The 25,916-nt window shown below is 36.2% G+C and overlaps 1 protein-coding gene across 2 annotated transcripts in view; it reads right to left on the reverse strand.

Moving 5' to 3' along the window:
* The window catches only part of LOC129001076 (chitin synthase chs-2-like), a 60,706-nt gene that overhangs the window by 13,448 nt on the left and 21,342 nt on the right, over positions 1-25,916 (reverse strand). For both annotated transcript variants that reach the window (XM_054428243.1, XM_054428242.1), the window contains exons 2-9: positions 15,285-15,393; positions 4,233-4,477; positions 3,476-3,769; positions 2,778-3,005; positions 1,935-2,134; positions 1,521-1,668; positions 1,169-1,371; positions 241-429 (exon numbers count right to left, since the gene is read on the reverse strand). In XM_054428243.1, coding sequence (XP_054284218.1) covers positions 241-429; positions 1,169-1,371; positions 1,521-1,668; positions 1,935-2,134; positions 2,778-3,005; positions 3,476-3,769; positions 4,233-4,477; positions 15,285-15,385 — 1,608 coding nt within the window. In that variant the 5' untranslated portion in view covers positions 15,386-15,393. The remainder of the gene's footprint in view (positions 1-240; positions 430-1,168; positions 1,372-1,520; positions 1,669-1,934; positions 2,135-2,777; positions 3,006-3,475; positions 3,770-4,232; positions 4,478-15,284; positions 15,394-25,916) is intronic.

The following is a 25,916-nucleotide window of genomic DNA, read 5'->3' on the forward strand; positions in this document are numbered from 1 at the left end:
AAACTGTAGGGATGTCCCAACATATATGTTCATTAAACTAGTGCAAACTACTACAACCTATGTGTTTCAAGTTGACCTATGACCTATGTAGTCATATGACCTATGAAACACAAGTTGACCTATGTGTTTCAAGTTTAACCGAGAATATACTCGTATATCGGTTTGTTACCTAGTCACCAAATGGGTCACTCCATTTAACAAGTACATCTATAGTATTCGCTATAAGATTTATAACCCTACCTCAGTTTTGACATCATTGCCATCGTCCTTTCTCCTGTTAAGACCGAGAGATTGGTCGATGAGCAGAGAGTTGTACATCGGCAAAACAAACAACTTCTCGGTGCTGGCGAGACGTTCAATCTTGGGAGTCCAGATGTGAAGAGTGATCCACGTCTGAGACAGCAGCCACAGCAACCAGACCCATGCATGCTGTTGAGGATAAATTCATTGTGTTTATTCAAATAACCAATAGAAAATATCAAAATAGTTGTGTGTCAAAAAGTAAACACAAAACTCTACAGTTTCTTTATAGGCTTGAAAATTTAAAGATAAGATATTACAAATCTTTCACAAAAAGTAGTCATAGGGATCTCCTTCAAATCTAAATAAGGTTACTGGTTGGAATCCAAGCGAGCTTTCTTCTGGACTTGGATGTCATTATTCTTTGGACTTTCAATTAATAACGCTATCTAACAAAAGAAAGGTGTTAAATAGTAGCGAGACCAGGTTTTTCACCGTTCCCTTGGAGCAAATTTAAAGCTTGTCAATGGTTTGAAATCACACCAAATTAAATTTAGAAGTGATTAATTCTACAGTAGTTTTTACATCCTCTTCTGGGAGAGGAAAAATTTCAGTAGTTGGAGGGTCCGTTCAGTCTGTTCTAGGGGTTAGGTAAGGTAAGAGTGCAGACACATGTTAGGGCCGACTATATTAAAGAAAAAAATGGGAATTACATATTAGCTATACAGGGTAGTATGGGTAGCAAGGGCGCCTACTTCTAGATCTCTCTGGGGGGGTTCTAGTTCTTGCCCGTAATGGGTATTTTTGGATTGAGTGTTAGGGTTGTTTAGTGTGGTCATTCCTCTTATTTTTATACAGTTTTTTTTTCAGCAAAATTGGTACCCCCTGACAGTTATGAAGTCAATACTTATTTTCTACTACCACTTACCTGTTTTGATATGAAGTCATTCAGGAAATACACAGGAGGTGACTCAAAGAACAAGTAGTCGGGGATGGTGTTGTGGAAGAAGCACGGGTCGTCATGACGCAACCCACACATGGCGATGAGCAGTGACAGCGTAACCGGGATTGTGAGGTTCACTGGGAAGGCGTAGCTGAAGCCCTGGATCACAATCTTACACGCAAACTTACCTGAAAAACAAACAAGAATTAGAGGTATCTAAAACAAGGGTTGCACCACTAGGCTTGATAAGCACAATGTGTATGTTTTAAATTAAGTATAAGCGTAATTGTATTTATTTTATGGAATTAGCAGGCATAGGCAAGAGCTATGGACTCACCAAAGATGTAGCACAGGTAGGCAGAAATGATGTGCATCAGTAGCACATACAGAGCCGTGTTGTATTGAGCTTCTATATCAATCACTTCACCGGTGGGTGTGACGTCAGCCAAGTCTGGTAAACTGGTCCCTCCAAACACTGGCTTGATCTGGGTAAAATAAAGACATTGTTATCCAAACGTTTGTAAAACTATGTATATACGAATGAGCCAAACCAGCTGTATACCAGGATGTATATACCGCACATCATAAAAATTCATCAGTAGGAAACTTGAGCATCACTTGAGTAAAAAAATATTTAGGTCAATAGACAAGGTCTAATTAGTTGTCATAAATAGGGTTTTTGAGCTACCCTATTAAAAAATAATTAAAAACAATAGATGTTCTATAATTAAAATCAAATGCCTTATTTTACCTCAGTAATTCTGATTTTGTGAGCAGAGAATCCAGCAGAAAAGGATGAGAAGAACTTGGAGATGCTCTCTCCTCTGTATGCTACAGCTACAACGGTCAGGAAGAAGAAACTAAGGATCTTCCAGATAGAGATGAAGATGTAGGTGAAGTACCTGGTGCGCTTCAGTCTGTCCTTTATACGCCAGAAAGGTTTTGTGAACACTGTGAACAAAGACATAATTAGGTTATGACTGGTATTTTTACATGGATTGATATTTGTATTTATTAAATTATTTTTTTGTAGCTTAGTGGTTATTGTGCTTGGCTTACAATTAAAAGATTGCCGGATCGATCCTGAGAAAAGTCAGTACCTTTTTGATGGTTCAAAACTCGACCAAGCTGTTCCTGATCATAGGGCTTTAAATAAACGATCCTGACTAATGAAATAGCTGATAGTCAGTAATGAAGCGGCACAGATCTTCCCACACCATTATACACTCATCCTTCACTCATATTTGGGTTAAAATACACACATAGGTTCCCATCTCAAAGATTGATAATTGATATATATATACTAAATCGCAAATTTATATTCATAATTATTTGTTACCACTGACTAATAAATACTGAAGGTCTATCAATAGTCAATGATTTGACTATTTCTCTTTGACGTAGAATCAGCTAAACTAAGTTTACACTGACAAATTTCAAAAGTACTATATACTTAAATGATATAAAAAGATATCATATGTCAACAATCATATGGGTTTGGACCTCTTTCCCAAAAAGCGTTTGACCAACGCTCTTTCTTCTCTTAAAAAATGCCACCGCCGTAGAAAAAAAAAATTATAAGTTATGGACGCACCAACGACACTGTTTTTGCCGATGAAGTTCTCCCACCAGCCACAGGATATGCAGGCCAATGAGATAGGGATGATCCACAAGTTAGGGTGTTGTCCTCCCTCGAGTAGAGGCCACATGACGAAGCCAGTGGCCTGCGCTGCGATGGCTACTATGTCTACGATGGCCTTCATGTAAACCTCTGTCTTCTCTGAGCGAGACGTACAGCCCTTGGTGTTGCGGGAGAGAAGACCTGTAGAGCATTTGAGATTTGTAAACAAGGAAATTGTGAAATGCATATGCTGAAGAAAATATTGTATTCTACGAGAGGGTTTTAAGTTTTACTGAAGAGAGACATTGAACTGTTGTCTGAATTGTGAATTTTTAGAATTTATGAAAATATTCATAATTAAAAAATCAGTAAGTTTGTAGTGAACTCATAAGTAACATACCTGATACAACTGTGATACAGTATATCCGCATAGGTAGTCTGATATTTTATTTTAAAAGTTTTTAAGAACCTGACATTACACTGGAAATACATTGCAGCAGTGCAAGAGATCACACATCATAACCTAATTGAGCTGAACACTTTCTATCAAAGCATATATTCTTTACAGAAATTAGTGCTTTTTGTGTTAAGAAGTTTTTAACTTTCCTATTTTGAGAACTCAAATAGTTAACATTTAGTGTAAGTATTCTTCAAATCCATCCATGACTCACTCAGCACAGCAGGTACAAAACAGACACAGTTGGTCAGCATGGCTCCCTTGATGGCGTCCAACTCCGGGAGAATGACAAAGATCAGCATTGCTAACCCAACCGTGTGGAGTGTCTCCATGATGAAGACAAAGAGGAAGTCGCCGAAAGGAGGCTTCCGCCATGACTTGAAGAAGCATATCCTGAGGGACCTCAGGAGAGTCCCGACTTCCGGGACCATGAAGGCGAACAGAAGACACCATGTCCAGGCTACCCTCTCCTCTGGAGGGAGGTTGACTACAAACTGTTTGTCTCGTCCTGGAATACCATGGAAATCATCAATTGGGTGTTTGGCAAATATGTTTTGGAAATCAAAAAGTAAAGTTTGAAAAGTGTAAACTGTTTACAATCATTAGATTTGATCACTTACACAGTAAAAGGGTAGGTATACTACGGTATAACTGACTCAATTTTTGATCATGAATTGAGCTACCATTGCACTTTATATTTCGACAGTTTGGGAATTGGAGCTCAGCAGACATAATGACATATGCATCAGAGTTCCTGGATTATAAAATCACTGCATGAAACTTCCTACAGAACTTAAAGTGGAATGTCCTAGGGAATCTCATAGCTGGCCTCAAGTTAACTGGAGATACTATGTTCAGAGCAGGATAGTTCTCTGCTCAGGAGAAAGAGATCAATAATTGACCTATGGAACATGTACAGTACACAACATGACCTGAATTTCCTCATGAAGAAATACACAAAATAAACAAACCTAAGTCTTTGTTGCAATATGGAACAACACGGTCTGGCCTCAGCTGTGAGGTCATGAAGAAGACAGATCCCTTGGCGATGACTCCACATCCAAGCACGATGACAAAGGTGACGAGATAAGCGATGACCTTCAGGATCTTGACAGTGAACTCCAGACAGACCTGAGACTCCATGGAGCCACTGTCCGACTTGGGCGGAAGGTCTCGGAAAACGTCCCATCCTTTGGTCTCCTGCACCGTTCGCGTGCTGGAACAAGAGTAAGGAGGTTAGCAGTGGAAAAGGATTTTGAAAACAGCTGAGATTGCAGTAAAGACTGCATGATTGATTATTATTCTACTTGAGTAGTAGAAGCTTGTCTATCATTTGTTGAAGTTTCTTTTTTATACAGCTTTTAGGACTTACTTGAAGATTGATTGTACAAACAGATTTACAGCTGATTGGCCGAGCTATTTTGATCATTTTAATGAGACATAAGATCTTAATGCTTCTTAATGCTTTATAAGATTGGATTAGACAACAATCATTAGATTGCATATATATCACATCAAGGCCCCACTAGAAAAACAGGCCAAATGCTGCAGCAGCGCAAGCGCAACACTAGTCACAGTGGTGGATATTTGTACTAAAATCTTACCGTTAAAATCTGACAAACAGCCAGCTTACTTACCTAAAACATATGGGATATGGCAATGAATTTATCAATGAATCTATCCGCTAGTGTGACGTCATGGATAATGCAGCATGGCCTGTTTTTCTAGTGGGGCCTTGATCACATACAACTTAGACAGGCTTCACACTAAAGTACTACTGTAACTCATTGATGCAGTCAGATCTAACAGGTCTGAACATATAATGTAGACCACTTTCATTTTTGATGCTAACTTCTTCAAACACCAACTGCAGACACTGTGTTTTTGACACACTATACGAAAGCTATAATGATGCTCATGATTCTTCAAATTCAAATACCGTACCTAGATTGGTTTATCTAAAGTTATGAGCATCACAGACCATTATTTGTAGTAATCCAAAAGTTGATATGGGCTAATATCAAAGGTTATGAATAATTATCTGTATAGGCCTACCATACGACCTTGAATAATTTAATCTTGTAAGGAAATTTTCAGGACAAAAACCAACCAAACTTTATCTACTGATTTTTTGAGATTTTAAAAATGACGTTCAAACAGGTTTACAAAAAGTGGATGGTTTGCTATCAACGATACTACATTTTAAGGGTGATCTACATTTTACATTAGCACGAGAGCTGTTTGCTATTCAGCCAGCTGTGTTGTTACAGTTAATGTTACTTTCACGTGGCCCTTCACCTACCCCCCCCTCCTCACTCCTCGCCTTCGCCATGTTACACAACTAGTCTTGACATTAAACCTAGTGTATCACAGTTATAAACCTTCGTCGCTTCGTCATACCTTTATATATACCTTGCCGCAAACTGACTTACCTCACACACCAAAGTAATTTTTATTTGTTTATAATGACGATCATCATTGACGATTAATCTGTGAGAATTTTTATTTGACTAAACTCCATTCCATGGTACAAAAATAACTTTTGACTGCTATTAAATTGAAATATTTGGGAACTGCTCAAACCCTGATGTTACTTTACTATCTAGTCTATCTAACGTAATTTTGAGTGAAGGTTCTAGAACCTCTTCAAGGGAGGGGGGGGGGGCTGATGGGGGTTTCACCAGTACAGGGACGGGGGTCCTCCTCCGGAAAATTAGCTATTTGCAAAGCCATTTTAACATCTCTCAGAACTGTGTCCAAAAAACCTCCGTTAAGCTTTTTGACGACACGTATGTTTGAATTTATTTTTCAAGGGTCCTTGGGGGATTTAAGCCATATAGCCCCCCTTGGAACCGCCACTGAATTGCCTAATGACAAATTCAATCTGGGTTCAGAATTGATCACGCTCGGAATCAAACCAGCAACCTTCGGATTTGAAGGCTAAGAAGTACTATAACAACTTATGACGTCACACGCTTGTTATAACTACGAAAAAACTAGTGGTTTACTAGTAATATAATATGAATAAATGAAAGGAAGAATTAAAGAATGTCAATGTATTACTGAAACCATGAACTAATTTTAATCGAAATTTGAGACAACACTAGGGAATTCAAGGTTACCATTGGGTAAATCTTATTTTTGAAGACTTGTGGACTTCAAGTATATTCAGAAGTGTAATCTGTATATGATAGATTTTGTGAGAAAGTCAATCCGTTTGAGCTGCATATAAACGATGGACCTAGCAGACAGCATTCCGGGACTTGCTCAACGGAGGTTGCTCAATATGAAGTCATCGTAGCTGGTTCTTTGCTCATGAAATGTGTGACCCCTCTTCTGAAAACTTCAATTGAATCATACGCTTCTCTGATTGGAGTGAGGTCCTGTTAGTTTCGCGTTTTCGGAAAATCTCACTGAAGAACACGACTAATTTCCCCGTGTATGTTAAAACACTCAGCTTCAAGAAGTTGACTCAAAATTTTAACTTTCGATTGACTTTGCTATTCCAGTAAGTATTGTACTTGGAACCTAAGCATCAAATCCTACAAAACGACGGTTATGAATTCAAATATCCTAATTTTTATTTTGAAATCAAAAAGATACATATTTGCTATGTAAACCACCAGCGTTGAATCTAAAGCTCCTTGCTAATTCTCATAACCCAATACATTTCTTATGCAACTTTATCAAATTAATAATATACGAGTTGTTATATCCGTGCTTCGCAACGGGGGAAGGACGGGAAAGAGAATTATGTTGTCATTTAGATCTACTTTATTAAATGGTTAGCCTACACATATATTATTTATCTTAGAAACTAAACTTAATATTACTAATTTTACTTTCAATTTAGATTAGATGTTTACATTATCTAGGCAATCATTTAAGTGGCTCTGTTGTGTGTTTTAAAATCTGTAACTATGGTGTAATTTCAAAAGATCAAGTTATTTGTGTAGGCCTACTCACTTTCAAACCCCGACTTATATGTAAGGTCAATAGATTAGAAGAAACAAACCACATAACTTATTGTGTAAATTAAAATGAAAACTATGAGAAAAAACTCAACAGAACTTTCTCTATTTTTCTTTTAACCAAACATAACTCTCTTAATAACTTAACTACTAAAACACACACTTTTTCACAATGTAAATAAAGGACCATAACAAATCCTTTCAAGTTAATAAACAAACCGCTATTTCGATTAATCGATCAGCTGTTTCATAAACTTCGAAAGCATGCAAGATGTAGCCATTTGGGAATCGACCGGAGGGGCAGAGACTTTTAGTAATTCGTTCATACTATACGGTATTATACAGTTCATACTATTCGGCAAACCGGTATTTTTATTTGGTTAGAATCTCTAAACGATTGCCACAAATTTGGCTTTATCACTTAAGATGCCTGTAAACGGTTTTGTACGGTTATTATTTTTGAAATTTCGAAATCCTTCTGTTAAAGTGACGGTGATCTATCTTAATATTCTTCCAACCAAGATATACACTCCAAACTTGAAATTCCCAGTTTCTCCTGAACGTTAAACGCTCTCTCTCTGATCATATCAATCGTAATTGAACACTAAAAAGTTCAATGACCATTTGCAGTCGTTATTTTAATCTAGCAGATTTCACAGTTCGGGAGTCCATCTCGTCTATGATTATCTTTCGACTCGGCGGAAAGAGAAAGCGGAACCGATCCGAAAATGTGAATTGCCTGGTATTAAACGGGGCCTAGATAGCGAAAAACTATAACTTCGATTAGTAACTTCACATTCGTACAGGTAGCTTATAAATTTAAAAATATGAGTTTAGTAAAATTCTTTAAATTAATTTAGTAGTTACATCATGTAATAGGAAATATTTTATAATTAGCTTTAAGCATTAATTTCAGTTTGTTCAAAAATAGATTAACTTTAAAATGTCTTTTTCCATCTATTAGATAAAAATTGCTTTTTAACTATTTGTATATGTTTATTTGGCACAACTGTTGCGAGACACCCTGTAAGATTCGTGTTACAAGGAGTGGCTGCAAGGAACAGTTCCAATGGACGGATTTGGCCTTGGCTGAGCCTAGCTCGGGTTACAAGTCCCACAAGACAGATTCTGCAAGCAAAATTTTGCCACCAAATCTCCGCCGGTTACAGATTTAGTGGAAAACGTCATTCGCCGTGGAAAGTATAATAAAACAGTGTAGTGTGACGAAAAAAATTTATGGTAGGTTATGATCACATGGTGATGAAGATAATTTATTGCACGCCCTTTGTATATCACAGGGTGTTCCCTTAGACAGACTGTTACCTAATACTCTAATTGTAACTCTGTCTCTCCTTCCAGACTAACCAGCTCAGAGTTGTGCAACTTGCGACACTTCTTGCTCTTGTTAAATAACACACTTCTCGCATTGTCTCTGAAGAGAAACACAGCTGATTCTTCTGCATAGGCGAGGGAGTGAATACTCAAACAAAGAGATATAAATTGAATAAACTATCAATTCTTGGAGACATCGACGCACGCTTTGGTGTTTATTTTAAGCTTAATATGAATGCGATGTGTGGGGTGAATCTGTTATTCAATAGTCAATGGTAGAATGGAGTGAGAAGATGGGTGTAGCGTTAATGACTAGGATCAGCTGGTTCATAAGTCAGGAAAACATTAAAAACTGCTGATCAAGGAGCCAAAAAGCCATTGACTTTTCTCAGGATCATATTGGCATTCGAGTACTAGAGCAACGTAAACGTAACGTTGAACATTTTCAAAATAATAAAAATAACGTTAAAAATTATTTGGGGCAGTTAAATCATGATCCTACATAAATTGCTGGACATGAAAGGACCTAAGAAAGAAATTAATTTGTTTGGCATTTTCAAAGAGTAAAATATATAGCTAACTCTGCGCATGCATGTTACCTTTCCAAAAGAAAGGGAAGTGTGTGACTGCCAGAGGGTTTGTGGAAGGGGGAGAGGAGATCTGGTGATCTGGATCAGCGAGAAAGCGTATAGTATGTAGAGCCAGTCTGTGTAACACTTGCATAACATGGCTGTAGTAGAGGCAATGGCAATACATCTAGAGCTGGTTACTGCAAGGCTTACTGGTGATTATCAAATCGGCTGACGCAAATAATTCATTGACTTTTGGATGCTGAAATAGATTGTAGCCAGTATTTTTCTTCAATTAGATAATAGTTGAGTGATATGAGCACACTACTGTCAAATTGGTCATCGCTTGGTTATTAAATTGTTATATGCAGAAGAAATAAATAATTGACATTAGCACACTCTATTGGTGGCTTTCACGTCCATTTTCATCCTACGTGGCTTCAGCTTTTACATGGGAAAGTGATGTACTTCCATCAATCGTTAAAGACATTTATAGACATTTTAGCTTAAACTAATGTTTACAGGCATTCTACTCCAAGTGTACTGTAAGTGTAACAGTATAGCAATGTATGGTAAAGCAAGTATTGAGTGTTTGTGGAGTTTTGGAGTGCATTGTATGTGACGCAAATGGGCCGGGCTGTATACTAGTGAAAGTGTACGAGTAGTATAGATCACAAGGTGTGTCACAAATCGAGTTAACTGCACACGATACAAAAATTAAATGTTGTCAAAACAAGTAAGTGGAACTTATAGAAGCAACAGTTATTTCAATACTTTGTGTAACCCGATATTCTTTGAATCGTGTACCGTAGATTGATGTTTATCGCGGCATTACGGTAGTATCTGAATTGAAACTACCCGCATTTGAAAATTTTATATAATAAACCCATGCGGGACATTTAGATTATTTTATCTTCGGGGGCCACGAAGATAAAATTTGCCATTGATTTCTCTTCGTAGGCTCTAAAAAGAAACTAGTGTATAATTGGTATTTTGATTGCAAGCAAAACTAAAGTGGTTGCTTTCAATTTTAACAAAACCGGTAAAACACGTCAGAAAGACTTGCTTTATTTCCCTCCTTGCTATTGTGGGCTGTAAAATGAATTACTAGCGTGGTTTTACATGTTATGGGGTTACAATATCGCATATTTCCAACTTTAGACTCTCCCTAGTGCTACACTTCCTACCCTCCCGCCTTCCACTTCCTGGCTGCCCCGTGGCACCCCTTGACCTTTGCCCAGGGCTCCGCCCCGGCCCCCGGCTCGGGCGTGCCCAAGGACGCCCGGTGTTCCGCTAAGCTCCATATCTTGACCCTCGCACCGCCAACGCAGCAATGGACTATGGAAATGCTAGTTTGCAAACCGCTACTATAAGTAGATGCTAGAGTCCATTTCTACACACGGTAGTTTTGTTCCAAAAAGGATAAAACTGCACACATTGAACTGTGGTGAACCACACTTCTCTGTGGGTGAACTGTTCCGTAAGATACATTTGAATAAGGACGCAGAAAGGGGCAGAAACGGATTTCTACATCTTTGTTGATAGAAATAATTTTCTATTCTCCCACCGGAAAGACGGACTAAAGCAATCTAGATATAGTTGAGAAGGAAAACATCGAGATGGATGAAAGAACCGATTCGCATGATGTGACGGAATTAACTACTAATTAATCATCCCAATAAAACATGGAAATGTTGATTTACCATGAAGAAACCACCATAGTTTAGAGTTATATCGTTTATAGTTTTCACTTAGAGCCTGAATATATAAGCAAAAATAAAAAAATATACCAGATACTGGGGGACCAGTATGAAATGTTTTCTCGACACCATTTTACAGAACGTTAAAACCTCACTAGTATTTTTATGAAAGCCCTGCATAAAGTAAAGAACAAAATAGAGAATAGACGCAAAAAAAACACTAACGTTCGAGGAATTTGCTGAGTCTTGTGTGATTGTGAGCAAGATTGCGGCTAACTGTGTAATATATCTTCCCACAATGGTAGCGCCGAAGGAATTCTGAAACTTCGGCCTTGTGAAGTTGAACTTCGCAATTCCGTTTGACTCAACGGTCTAGATACCGGGTGTCCTCAACCTTCCCCCCCCTCCCCCACAACATGGCGTCTGATTGGTTAACAAAGGCCTGATATCACGACAAGGTGGGTGCGACACGACGGCGAGGTGGTGAAATATATCTGGCGTCTGACGTTGCAAAGTCTGATTCAATGGACAAATTGTGTACTTTGGAATCAGACGATTTAGCGTTAGAAAACACTTTGTACAGTCAACTTCTGGAGTTTTCTGGGGGATGGGACTCAACAAACACTCTCAACTAGAGGTATTAGAAACCTCTTGGAACGCATCTCTATATTTACAAGAGGTTTTACTTTTAAAGATGTTCCATCCCTTTTGGCTGATAAGATGCTTTGTGTTGATCTACGTTATTACATATCAGTACCTTCCTGCAAAATAGACATGTATTGCATGAAACATGTACGGCAAAACCTAGTGAAACAACGCGTATTACAGCTCCACCGTTAAAGTCTCCAGATTAACTAAGCGCTGTACGACTTTCAGTGTCAGGTCTGCAAATAATTGATAGTTGTGCCTCACTGAAAGATGTGCATGGCTACTGACCTGATTATTTAAACTGGATTAAATTTACAAACAAAATATAATTAAAACTGGATAAACTATGGATAAACTGGAATAATTTATAAAAATAATTTCTAGACTCCATCAACAGCAGAGAAACATATGCACAGTAAATTGATAAATAAATAAACTGGTTCGTTCAACTTAAACTGCAAAAAAATGGTATTAACTACTTTAGCCTTTTAATAAATTAGTGACGTTCAAAATGTAATTTTCCAGTTACGGAGAAGAAACATACGTGTTATTCTAATTTTCATCCTTATCTATCAAATTCAAAAGCAGTAAACCGTCTAGAGCATCTTCTAGCAGCGTATGGCGGCGAACCTCTACTGCCAAGGCATTGTGTGATCCAATTAATCCAGGACTAAGGAGACAAAGCCTGTAAGAGTGACTCCTTCAAGGCCGCAAGATGGCCTCGCTCCTTCCCGTTACAGGAGACTATAGTAGGGGCCAAATATCCTGGACACTTACGAACATCCAACCAAATAGCTTAGCCAAAAAGTTGGAGTAGACCTAATGTATTAATACGTTTAAATCTTAGATTCGTTACAATAAAATGCCACATTTCGTCTTTAAATTATTTAATTAAGTTGTCTCGATTATTTTCGCAGTATACTACAATACATCTAAGGCCAATCCATTAAACGCAACAAAATATTTATGTATAAGCAAATGTTTCAATTTTTTGTCGATTCCAGGCTTCCTTTAAAAGGGGTTTACTCAACTGTGTAGATTTCCTGAGCAAAATACTTTGTAAAAAAAATACATTTTGCTTAATATTGATCCACATATCTATACAAATCGTATTACACCACAATGGTTTTTGGAAAAGGGTTCAGTTTAATATATCGTTTGTTCATGTAGCAATTTCACGAGTTATAACCAACTGAATGGACTGAAGAATGACAGTTATTTTCTCCGTGACGTTTATATACGTTTAGTGCAAATTTTTAACAATGTGAGGAGCATGGTGGGTTGAAAAACAATTAATAGCGCGAAACAGCTGTCTTTCATGCCAAATTCATGCTTGCCAATTCAGTAGTGCAATTAAATACATAAATACTGAACGGTTACGATTTAATAAGAATTTATGGATTAAGATAGTTTGTCAAAATATATTTTGAAGTTGTACTTCTGCCCATAATCTAGTTACACGCCTGTGTATTGCTCCGTTGTAAGACAACGTGTGAATTAAAGCACAGCTTCTATCTCAGGGAAATGTTTGGGAACTAAGACAAGGCTGAGGAATGCCCTCAATATGTTTAAGATCAGGTCGTCTATGGTTTGGTTCAGGGTCATTATGTGTAGATATTTTCGATCAATAAAATAGGCAATATTAAAATATCATAGCCTACCGATCAACAAGTGATAATAAAAGTAGTTCCGATGCTAGAGGTTAACAAATCTTCCTTATTTTGTCTGATTACACGACGTGTAGACATTTAATTAAACACTTAAGTGTAACAAAACCTAATTAGCCTATTCATACTTCCATAAAAAATTGACTGCAGGCGAATCTCCCACTATATTCACCGATGTGTCCAATATAAGCAAAACATCTGCGTTACATGGTCATTAATCTAGTGTCGTTTTTATTATTTTTTTATTTTTTTTATTAAATACGTAGTGAATAAAAAAGGTATAATGATTCATCAAACACTTAATCGTTAATTTTGAATTTATTAGGCTACAACAAGTTTTATTCTGTAAAATAATCTATGCATGTTGTATATATTAGCCTATGTATGCATTGAATTTCTTGGGTTTTTCGTTACAAGGTAAATCATTCAGTATCCGAAGGTAAATAAAAATATTTGAAGATAGATAGATGCGACTGTACAAGATAAAATTCAAATCTTGTATTATAGTTATGTGTGATCTTATCTCTGAACATTAACCAGCCCGGCTGTGTTATATATTCTGCATAGGGTTGTGTAACAAGACAACGAGGCAGTGTTATGTATGTTGTGCCGGAGACCCGCCCACCGCTGGCCTTTGACCTTATATGCCCACGCTGTTGGGGGAGTGACCTCTGCTAACTGCTTAGGCTTGTTCGATACTTGCTCGAAATCGAGCATAGCCCTAGTTAAACCTGTGCATTTTCTGTACTTGGCAACAATTGAACAGCGCAACGACAAATGACAACTGTGTACAAAATAGGATCGGACCGGCGAACTTCAGAGTTAGATGTGATCGAATTTTCCTTCCTTTGCATCCTAGGACGATAAGCTGCTAATGTGGATCTGGAGGGTCGCTACACTATCACATATACGTAATCATTGATGATTAACAGGATTTGAACCTTGAACCTCCCGCTAGACCAGCTCGCTCCTTAAGGTGATCACTACGAACATTTGACAATCAAGACTTTGCTTTATGTTAGTGTTCTCTGCCTGATATCGTGGAAAACTAGTACAGACCTTTCTTTTTGGTAAATCCAGAATATGGAACATGTTTACTGTGACAAACTGTTTCACTACAAAATACCGTAGAGTTTGTAAAAAGATTATACTGTTTTTCGGGGCTGACTTTATTCGTTATTCAAATGAAATTTATTTTACTTTACTTTCGGGTGACACCAAGACAGTTCAAATCTGTAGAAAACAATCCAAAGGGGCAACGACTTATGGTAAAAATGCGCTCCAATAAATTTAGGTTTAAGCTACAAAGAGACTTATCACTACATCTAATCATCTAGAAACATTATTTTAATTAGGAGAAAATACCCAGAAGAAATTTAAGTGAAACTGTGAACAAGTAGCTATTCATCTTTGTATTCAGATGAAGAGGACTATGGTCGGAAGTTGTCCGCCATTGTATCCACGCTCCAGTTCCGGTATCCTGTGTCCTTCCATGATTATCGAAATGTGAGGACCGAGGACCTTGTGCCCATCTCTGTCTAGCCTTGGAGAGAGAGAGGATTCCAGCCTCTCGCCGGGTCTCACAAAAGTCATCATTACATTACGTCTATTGCGAATGTTGCCTCATTAGTTTGTCCTTCTATATCGTGAAACATTGTGTCGTCGCATGGTTCGGACTTGTTTATCACAGTTGGATAATTTTTATGAATGCTATTCGTAACGGTGTGTAAATTTCGAGTCTTTCTGGAGCAGGAAGAGGAGTTTCTCGTGAAGAGAAATAAATGTTTTGGGGGACAAAATCATCTAGTCAGTGTGAACTTACTAGATGATGTAACGGTGACAAATCCATGCGTTATAATTCAACGTCCTCATCATGACAAGCTATTAGCATGCGAAAGTCTGTTACATTTTTGGTTCCTTCATGTCACATCTTAGCATTACAAAAGTGATATTCGTCCTTGTCTTGGGCCAAAACATCCCTGAAGGTGCATTTCCATTTGGTCCCATGCATAAGAGGGTGAGTATACAATATACAGCCTGGTATAAATACCTCGAGGTCAATTGAAATTTTTTACATAATCCTATGACTACTAGATTTCTACTCTTCAGCCTGTCTAGAGTGTACAGTTTGTTTACCTTCCACCATAGATATCGTGGGTGAGAGGCGAGCTCTCGTCGTCAGAGAAGTTGTCGTCACTGCCCTGCTCGTTCAGCAGGTGAGGGCGAAGCCCCGTCATCGCCGTGCCTGAAACAGGAACAGCAGAGTGTAAAAAACTGCGTCTTGGAAGTCCGGGTGACAAATTGATGTTATTCCTGAAAGTCAATTTATTGGGATGACAGATAAGACCATTGAGAAATTCTTTTGCAAAGGTTTTCAAGCAGGACAGTCTGTTTTTGCGAGACAAAATACACTATGTCCTTTAAAATTTGAAGGAATGTTTCTTATAATAGTTACGGGTGAATCCATAAATCTGATCACTAAATATCAATTTCCTAATTTTATATTACCGTTTTCTGTTTTCTTTATTTGTGGCAGAAATTCTCTGATCACGTGATGGTGATTTACCAAACCTTCACTGCCTTATATCCGGCCACGCCTTAACCAGAGAAATACAAGTACTTGTTTGTGTCAAGGCCCAAGTGTCAACCTCCACCAACGAAATCCGTTAGTCCTTGGAAGGTAATGCTTTGCAGTTTTGGAATTCATTTAAAGAAAACGTCAATAACATTTCAATTAGGCTCCAAAATAATGTTTTACCTACAAATATTTTATGGTAATTATTATTTACTAGTATACCTGTTCCTCGAAATCGAGCAATTGTCAAGTAACTGTATTATACAGAAGTTATTTTAAAACTACAGTAATAACAGTCATAATTTTCGATCAGTTTAAGAGACCCGACTTATGTAACTTAGCTTATGTAACTAATTGAAATACTCACGCTATTTAATAGCACTTTGAAATAATAAACGCTTCTTGTAAAAATATTTTAGCATTTTTTGGACCGGCCTTATCTTTTTAGTGTTTTCTACAAATGTTTCCCGACCTAAAGCTGTTTCCAGTAATCATTTCTTGCATGTATTAATTTGATCTGACTTTAGTTAGGTTTACTTTACCAATGTGAAAACATGATGTATATTCTTCATGGTTTTGTTTTACTTCCAAAATAAGTTGCTTAGCATAACTGGCAAAAAATATATCTCCCCAAGTGATTGTGTACCTGGATTCCTTACTGTGAGACCAGGCCTCTCCTCTACTCTTCTCATTCGTATAAGATTTCCTATTAATTGTCTCCACCTCCTGTTTTCAATATTTCTCCTTTAAACTCAAGAAATTTTCTGTTCTTCCAACAAAACTGATTGACTGTTTAGATGTCTATAACCTCCTAAATATTAAAAACATCAATATTTACTCCCAAAAAGCTGGTGAGATTATTTTTATATACAGCTGTTTTTGTCGTTGAATCTATATATTAATTTGAAACTGTTTTTCTTTGTCATAGCATTGACTATATAGTCAATAGTCATAGCTATTTTGAGAGAACGGCTGGGCGTAGAAACTCGGTAGGGGTGTCTAAAGAAAGGTCTTGGTCTGTAGATGAGCCATCAAAAGAGAAACGTGGTAAATTCCCTAGAGGCTCTGCCCCAGTGGCCTTTAAAGTCCCATCCCATGTTATTCTTATGGACGAAAACGGGGTTTTTGTCACAGCTAATTTGAGAGAACGGCTGGGTGTAGAAACTTGGTAGGGGTGTCTAAAGAAAAGTATTGGTCTGTAGGTGAGCCCTCAAAAGAGAAACGAGGTAAATTTCCTTGGGACTCTGCCCCAGAGGCCTTTAAAGTTCACTCAGCAATTTTGTTTACATTACGACCATATGGATAATTTTACACTACTTTTAATGAACCCGCTGTTAATATTAAAATTGTATTCAAAGGTCTACTGAAACTGTCAAAACTAAATGTTTGCATTATTATTTATGATTTTAAATTGATTCTCCACTGCATGGCAAGTTTTTTATAGTTTCAACAGAATGATTAATTTATGATACGTTTTAAATGTTGTGATCAAAAATATATGCTTTATTGCTCTTAGAAAATTTTAAATTATGAAATAAGTGTGGCATAGGTATCAATTTTAAAGGAACATAATTATTCCTTATCGGGTTAGCTTATATATATTGTAAGGTTGGCACTTGCCTTTTTTGCCTACTTTCAGTTACCATTTATTTTTGAATTCAAGAAAGAACACCAGAAATTCATTTATTGGTATAAAAGTTTTCGACAATCGGGTTAAAAATTGTGTCATAGATAAGTACGTTGAGAATGAGAGATGTGTTCAAGTTTTGGAATAGACTAACTACGGAGTATGTTTCATCTATGGTTTTGGTGAAGTAGGTGAACTAATGTCAATTCAGGTATTTAAAAAATGTGTACAGGGTTTTTACTTTGCTGTACACATGTAACAACGCATCTCAACCTCACTACATGAAAGCATTCGGAAACAAAACAGTGTCATCACATCTAATCGCATTTGCATAATTTGTTACCAAGGCTGGACTAGGTTATGGATTTGGTTCCGCAAATGTTCAAATTTGTTCAATCCGCATGTGATTTGTGATCAAATTTCCTACAATTATGGTTCATTCCATCCACGAAATACATGCACAGCTTTATGTGATCGATATGGCCAAGGCAAAACTACCCCATAAGTTAACGAATTATCAAGTAAGAACAGGATGATTAAATACATGGGTCGATGTGGCAAGAGAAGGAATTAAAATTGCTTAGATCGAAGTAAGAATCTTACTGCTTTCTAGAGAATCAGATATTTTTATCAAATAAAAAAAAACTGATGTAATATGGTGATAAATTCTGTATTTTTATGACCAAAGATGAAGATTTACTTATAAATCCGGATACAATCTGAATGATTTTCCTAAAGCAGATTGAATTAGTTGTTAGTAATAAATATTGACTCTTTCCGTAACATGATAGACTAATTATATGAACTCATTCTCCCATATAGTGAAAGTGGCTTTGACATGAAACAAACTCATGAACAAACAATTATAAGACTCCTAAAAACTTTTTGGGCAACTTAAAGCCGATGAAAAGGTAGGAAATATTGTGTTAAACGAATTCATCAATCACGTTTTTTAGGGAACACAATCGTCATACTTATTATTATGTTTATCCTCCCTTCATTTAACTAAGATTTTAATGACTTCACTCTATCTATCGCAGTTAGCTGAATTTACATAAAACCTCAAGATTAACCGTCGATTTCGACGGGGTTCTACTAGTTTGTTTTCAATGTAATTCTTATGGGGAAAATGCGGCCTTTGAGAGCATCTCGTGCCCTTAAGGGTAAGAGTTTTTAAATTCTAAAACCTTTATGAAAAACTACGAAGTGAGACGAATTATTTGACACCTCAGACGTTAAAATCGGTCCAGAAATAACGGAGAAGTTTTGTTCACAAAAAACAGCCCTCACGTACTAATATAAGAGATTGACAATAAGACGCAATCTTAGAAGCTTACAGATTTTTATTTTTTTTTCTTAGGCCACCTATAATAAATAACCTTACATTTCATTATTTTGCTTATCACCTTTGTCAACACACTTACTGTTTTGTTTTAAATTGATCGGAGGGAGTGAGTTAGTTATACGTGTCTTAAATTAATGAAGTGGGTAGACTAAACCCAACTTTCGTTTTGTCCTCAATATTAATTTCCAAATAAGGCCAAATCATTAGCAGTACTCTGAACAGCAATTCGGATCAACGGGATCAACCCACTCACATGCTTTACGTAAATAATTATGTCATTGATAGATCAAATTAATCTTTAAGAGCGTAGAATGTCACTACACCTCTTATTTTCCCTAGTTGTCTTTAAGTCCAGCTGTTTGTTAACACAGAATGAAAGGCCTTATTGTTCCGAGGTTCCCAAGTTTCGCTACAGAAGTCATCCGTTCCCACCTAATTCCTCCATGCCCCAGTTCCCATAGTTCCTTGTCCCAAACTACAAAACAGCTACAGGACATTCTGGTTACTTGAAGTGATAGTAAAATACTGTAGTTCGTGTTGTTTGAAAGGGACCCAAGAAAAATCCGTTTGTAGTTAGTTATCGATTATATATTACGAATTTTAGTCATCAATTGTATTCGGTATTGTTATAACGAATCATTGAAGGTTCCATTTATAATTTCAAACAGTAGGCTAAACATAATTTGTTGTATATGAAGCAACAAAAATTATTAGTCTATTCACTATGGATTTATCTATTTACTTGACTTTGTTTCGGACAAAAGTATTTCAAAATTTATTATGACTCCAAAAAAATATGATGATATACTGTAATGTGATGCAAGGACATGCACAACTAACACTTTTATCATAATTAATTATGATGCAATTTTAGGGTTGATTTTAGGATTGACGACGTAAGGTATGTTAGCCTATTTATATTGATAATTAATTAGTATCGATGCCCCCTATAATATTTTCTGTCTGGCAAACTATTAATATTTTCTATATACATTTATACTATATTCTACATAGCTAGTTATCAACCTATAATCTAAATTACAAACGAAAGTGCGTGTTCACGATATGCTTTCTAACGTAGTTTATCATCATTATAACGCACAATGAAGTTAATTGTGGCTAATGCGTAGTTAACTGTTAATTTGAATACTAATCGTACATTCTAACTCATTATCAAATCTTCACTCGCCCCCATTTTCATTTGCTAACGTTTTAGAGGATCATTTAATTGAAAACTCGTAAACAATATCTTACAAAAAACAGGTAATACGAAATACTCAAAGCAAAAATACTGCTTGGCTGATAAAAGTTGAGCACAGTCAACGTCCGTGGTGACGCCTATTTTCTAACAGTGGAAGGATAAAGATATACAAAAATCAAGACATCAAGCTGGTAAAAAATGAAGCCATTATTTTGTAACATCGAATTTGGAAATTTCACAATAAATTATAGGTAATACCTACAAATATAATTATACTAGTTAAATTTAATAATAAAAATATGTATTGCGCTCAGTCAACTTCTAAACCCTAAGTAGAATATTTGTTTCATTAATTCCAGAGTATCTTTCCCCAAATATCGCACCACTCACAACTACAACTGGAATCAATGACAATATTAGTTGGGCCAAAGAGAGAAAATATAAATTTTGGTTTGGAGTGCCCTTTTCATGAAAATCACTAAGCTAACGCAAATAATAAGAAATTAGTGACATCAAATTAAATTTGAAACAATGCAGTACATAATGATTTACGTAAATGTGAGGTGACTGAAAATGTTTTTAATATTGTACGGACGAAAACCATAAAATTGTTTATGATAAACACAGACATCATGAGGAAATGCCATTTCGTCTCGAAGTTGAAGATATGTTAATAATGCAGTGAAAGCATGAAATGCCAACTGAAGTTTTACACATCAGCCCATGTATTACTGTTCGACGTTTCCTGGAGAACCAACAATTCAGCACAGATATTTGCAGTGTTTGAATAAACTTACATAACAAGCGCATAAGCGTGACTCGTGTCCAATGCGTTTCATGCGTTCTGATAAAGAGGTTCTCTTTCGCAGGGTGCGTGCAAACTCGGTCCTTCTGTCTGTTCTGTATTATACTAGGAACTGGGAAACTCCTCTTAAGCGTTGTTCCATTTGTTTTTAATTGGACATAGATGTAAACGATTGGTTGATATGGAATGATATTGTATAGGAATAGACTGTCAACTTAGTTTTTATATACATTTTGATTATAACATAATCAACATTTTGTGTAAAAATAAGCTTTTATTTGTTTTATTCTATACCCATAATAACATTGCAACAGGTTTATTATTTATTACAACTTATTTGATAGCCTATACCAATCTTTTAGTAGTTAAATTATTTGGTTTTGTAACTGAATAAATTAAATAACTTACAGTTTGAAATGAATTAATATGGCTTTACCAATACAAATTAAACTATATGAAACTTCTGTGAAACAGGAAATTTATATGAAAATGCTGTGAAATTGTGGAAATGTAGCCTGAGGTCAAGCCGTTGGTTTTAGGTAACGTTATTGTACTGTATAGCAAAACTGTGATATTATTTTCAAAATTAGTACCGTACTAGCCTAAGCTTCACTTTTAAATTTATTAAGGACTAATTAAGGGGCAAAAAGATGATAGAGAAGACTTTTTTCATTCAAGTACTTAATAATTATTATTACGCTAATAAATAATTGTTACCCTGCAAAATAACTCTCCTCTTTTGCAAATAGTTTATTCAGTTGGACAACGCTTAATCCAGCTAACGCACATTTAATCTATCTTATAATATGCAAAGGTACGTTTATGCAACAAAACTTATTATTTATTTATACTACAAATTAATTTTTTTGCCCTGTGTTTGTGACAGGAGATATGTGTGTTTCTATTTTAAACGCTGTATGCGTGTTTTACCCATAGTTCTATCAGGGACCACTCTGTTTTGGCGCGAGTCCACAGTCAGCTGTTTATTATTCAAATTGAACCGATAAGCGCGTTGGAGGAAATATCATCAATCAAACAAGTGGTGAGAAAGTTAAGTGGTATAACTGATCCGCTACTTGGGCAACAGTTGTATAATATAAAGTATTTGGATTAAGTTTTGTAATTCCTATATTATGTAAAAAACTTAAAATAGATTGTCTGAATCATTGCTTGCTTGCGCTGAAGATTACCCGAAACACGACAAACACACCCTCTCTTAAACCACACAGAACTGAAATAACAACGTGTATACATAATTATTATTTCTGCTTTGGAACAGCAAATGTCGAAAACTATTGTACAAAAGCGCATTCTATTAATAGTTCATTTAAACCGTTGTGTAAAGAATAATGATATTATTATAACAATGAAAATGTACTACAAATGAAAACAGAAAAAAATTTATTCTATAACCACTTATTATAGGCTACATTGCATAACTTTAACCGGAAAAAGCTGGGTGTTGCTGCTAGTAATAATAATTATATTTATATGGGATGTCTAAGTGATTATGTTACTTCTTTGACTATTGATACTGAATTATATTACAATGGAAGATGTTCTGGACCACGACAGGTTTATTTTACTGATGATTTTGTCAAATTGACATTATTTACTACACCATAAGACACATTCCTCCATTTGGCTAATAGCCAAATCAAACATACAATAAAATAACGTGGTATACAGATTCTTAAGCACAAACCTAGAATTTTTAAGAAAACCCTTTTAAAATGTCATATTTTTTAACCTCTCATCTTTGTTAGTCTGAAGTATATTTCAGCAATGTTTTCTAATTTAAAATTCGGACACCGTTCTAATTAGTTAAACAGGTCAGTTGGGAGAAAGCAGAACCGATGCAACTACGCCGCGCGGAAAACACCGCTTCCAAGTAATGGAAATCTGTCCGAACTCTTAACTTACAACTACTGACTGGCCAATACTGCTGGGTGTGTACTTAGGTAATGTAAATAGTATCAACACACTATTCAGGGTTCTTCGGTATTCTGAAGAGTTTTATCTATTTCCGTTGTTCAGTATTCTGAAGTGTTTTACCTATTTCATCACTTAGCCCTATCTTTGAGAAAACTATGATTCATCAAGATTCTCTGGTATTCACTAATGAAACAACGGCTCAGAAAATCTATTCATGTCATGAAAATGGCCAATAATACTGTAAAATCAGAGTTTTCAGGAGTTACCATAATTTAACCAACGATGGATCTAGCATTTCAAACTCCTGCGTTGTCAAGCAGAATTGACCTTAAGTTAATAGTATGTATAACTTCTTTAAAAAAATACATCTAACAACACTTTAAATATATATTCTACTTATTCTGTGGACTCACAAGACGTGGGTCTGATGATGATAGGGGTGTCCAATCGAAGACGATCACCACTTGCAATCTTTTAAAGTCTTCACCTTCTTGTGAGTCACCAGTATAATTGTTTGTCATTAGACGTATTTTTATTTACTTTATGTTGTTCTTTGAACCAAAGCAATTCAAGCTAGCAAGAGGGCAACAACCCACTGTCAGGCAAATCTTAGAGTACCTATAATAAACTACAAAAGACAATGTTCTTTTGTTTGTGATTTGGAACCCTCCTCAAGTATGGCCAATCTAAAAAAAGTAATTGACTCTTACAAGAAAATCTCCCTCCACATAAAAACACCAAAATCTTACAGAAACGTTGTCTTACCGTCTCTGAGCCTATCGAAATAGTCCATCCTAGGCCCCAGGAGTCTCCTAAACGTCATAGACATTTTTAGATCATTCAACACCAACACTCACACTAACACTTCACCACACTAACCACTCCTACAGCTGATGAGAGTGTGTTCTGCAGCTTCTAGTTATGACTGACGTCGTGTGCTCTACTAGACCAACGGCCGAATCGGAAACACCGGATTGGATAATTAGAGTGTGATGTAAACAAACTTACGATCCTCACGCGATCAGAACGATACGGACGGTCCGGTGCGGCAACGTCCGGAAATATGGACATTCTTCAACTCTCGCAACATCAACGGCCAATGGGATTGTTTGAGGTACCGCAATCTTAAATTCTTACATGTTAAATTAAGTTATTTCGATGGTAATTATTTTAACTCCCTTGAATATGAGCAACACAAACTTTGGCCCTTTCGAGATAGGGTAGATGCAATTAATGACGATTGTCTTTTTGTGAAAATTCTCATATTGATACCATGTCAATAAGGGCATTTAGTTGTTCGGTGGGTCAAAGGAACACCATGAAGGAACTACACATGTAAGAATTTTCGCTGTTTGCAGTTTTCTCCCGAAGTTTTTTTAAACGGCTCAGTTAATTTAAAGTTTTTATATACATTTTTATTTATAAATCGTCAATTTTCTTAAAAACATTGTTAGAACATATTTTCTTAATTTTTGCCCAAAGGTCCAATCCAACCTACTGTATTTAATGTGTCAGCCAATCCCTAACCTCGAAGATTATTTACTTTTAGAGTTATGATTGATTACCTTTAAAACAATGCCATCATAATTGTATGCAATGTTCGTATTTCCCCCAAAACAGAGCTTTAATGCACATTTCCTGTACCACGTTTCCATCAGCTGGTCTGGCGACAACCTTGAATCACAATGGACAATACATCTTACTTCACCTCCCATCCCACATAGAGGATCTTATCTTTTAATCGCTGACAAACCACTTGCCAAATTCGTGGACAATTTATGTGTCCCGTGTTACAGTCCGTAAGAGCTATTTTCATTTATGGTGAAATCTTTTGGGACATTTTCAGTTTAGGTACTCTTGTATGGGAATTGTATCATGTTTTGAGGAAGGATTACAGACGTTAATACTCGGGGGTTTCTTTAGTACATCATCGGATTATCCTCATGAAAAGGAACAAAAAAGTTGTTCTAAACGACTGTCTGATTCTTAACCGCTTAGCTGTAATCACGTAGGTTATCTGTGTGTCAATCTAACTTATCATTTTAGCGAATTTCCCTATAGGGAAGTAGCTATTACCGTAGGTCTCATGGTAAGACTTAGGCCCGGGACCGATTTACTTTTTCATTTTAATGTCCCCAGAGGCCAAAAACGCCATTCGTTCAAATTTTTATATATGTATATATATATATATATATATATATATATAGATTTATATATATATATATGTGTCCGTGAACACGATAACTTGAGTAATTTTTATCCGATTTTGATGAAATTTGGTTTGAAGGTGTAAGGCGGGATAAACTTGAATGAGTTCGCGATCCAGCATGATCGGACCATGGGAACAGGGTTTTATGGGGGGTTTTATGGGGTAAAAATTGGTTTTTCTCACTGTTTACCCTCAAAACACAAAATTTCCCAATTTTTCTCTAAACCTTCTTAAAGAGCTTAAAAAAACAAACAATTCAGTATATCAAAGTGTTTTTTTACGGTTATTGGTTACGGAGAAAACTAAAAAAATGGTAAATTTAAAATTCCCATGTTATTCTTATGGAGAATATTGTAAAATGTTGTAGTTTGCTTGTTTATGGATATATTTTGATCAAACTTGGCAAATTTATTTATTTTATAGTAAGCTATCAATATTTTACTAAAAACACACTACTTTATTAGTTTCCTTGTAGCAGCAAACCTAGGTACTCGTTAAACCTAATGTTATTTAAATAGATCAATTGAAAATCAATTCGGCCAAATGGAAATTCGCTTAGACGGCAGGTTTGCTGCGGCGGGGGTATTTATATTTTTCTTTGTTGTAGCTGAAAATCATAGAACATATTAAATATGTTTAAATTCCTAAAATCCGCAATTTTAGCCAAACAAATTTAACAAACAAATTTAAAACAATGTAAAATGGGCCTTCTTGTTTCTTTCATAAATAAACTGTCGAAGTCTTCAGCCCTTTTCATCCTGAAACACCCTGTATTTCCTCAGCACAAACACGTATATTTACGAGGTTGGTGACCGCTCACACACACGCACGGACGTTCACGCGCGCCCACGTACAAGTCACATGACCTTTCTACCATCTAGGAATGCTTATCAACTGCTGAAGAATAAAGTCGGGATAGCTGTGACACTAACTAACAGTGTTGGAAGGTTGGACATTACGAAATTGATGCTAGTCGAATTTATTTTATTTCAAATCTAAACTCACTATACAATCATGCATGAATTCAAACGAGTATTCTGAATGCTTGTGACATATTAGTAACCAACACAT

This window comes from Macrosteles quadrilineatus, unplaced genomic scaffold (assembly GCF_028750875.1).
Source record: "Macrosteles quadrilineatus isolate MER2022 unplaced genomic scaffold, UCM_ALF_1.0 Scaffold_8__2_contigs__length_117827958, whole genome shotgun sequence".
NCBI lineage: Eukaryota > Metazoa > Arthropoda > Insecta > Hemiptera > Cicadellidae > Macrosteles > Macrosteles quadrilineatus.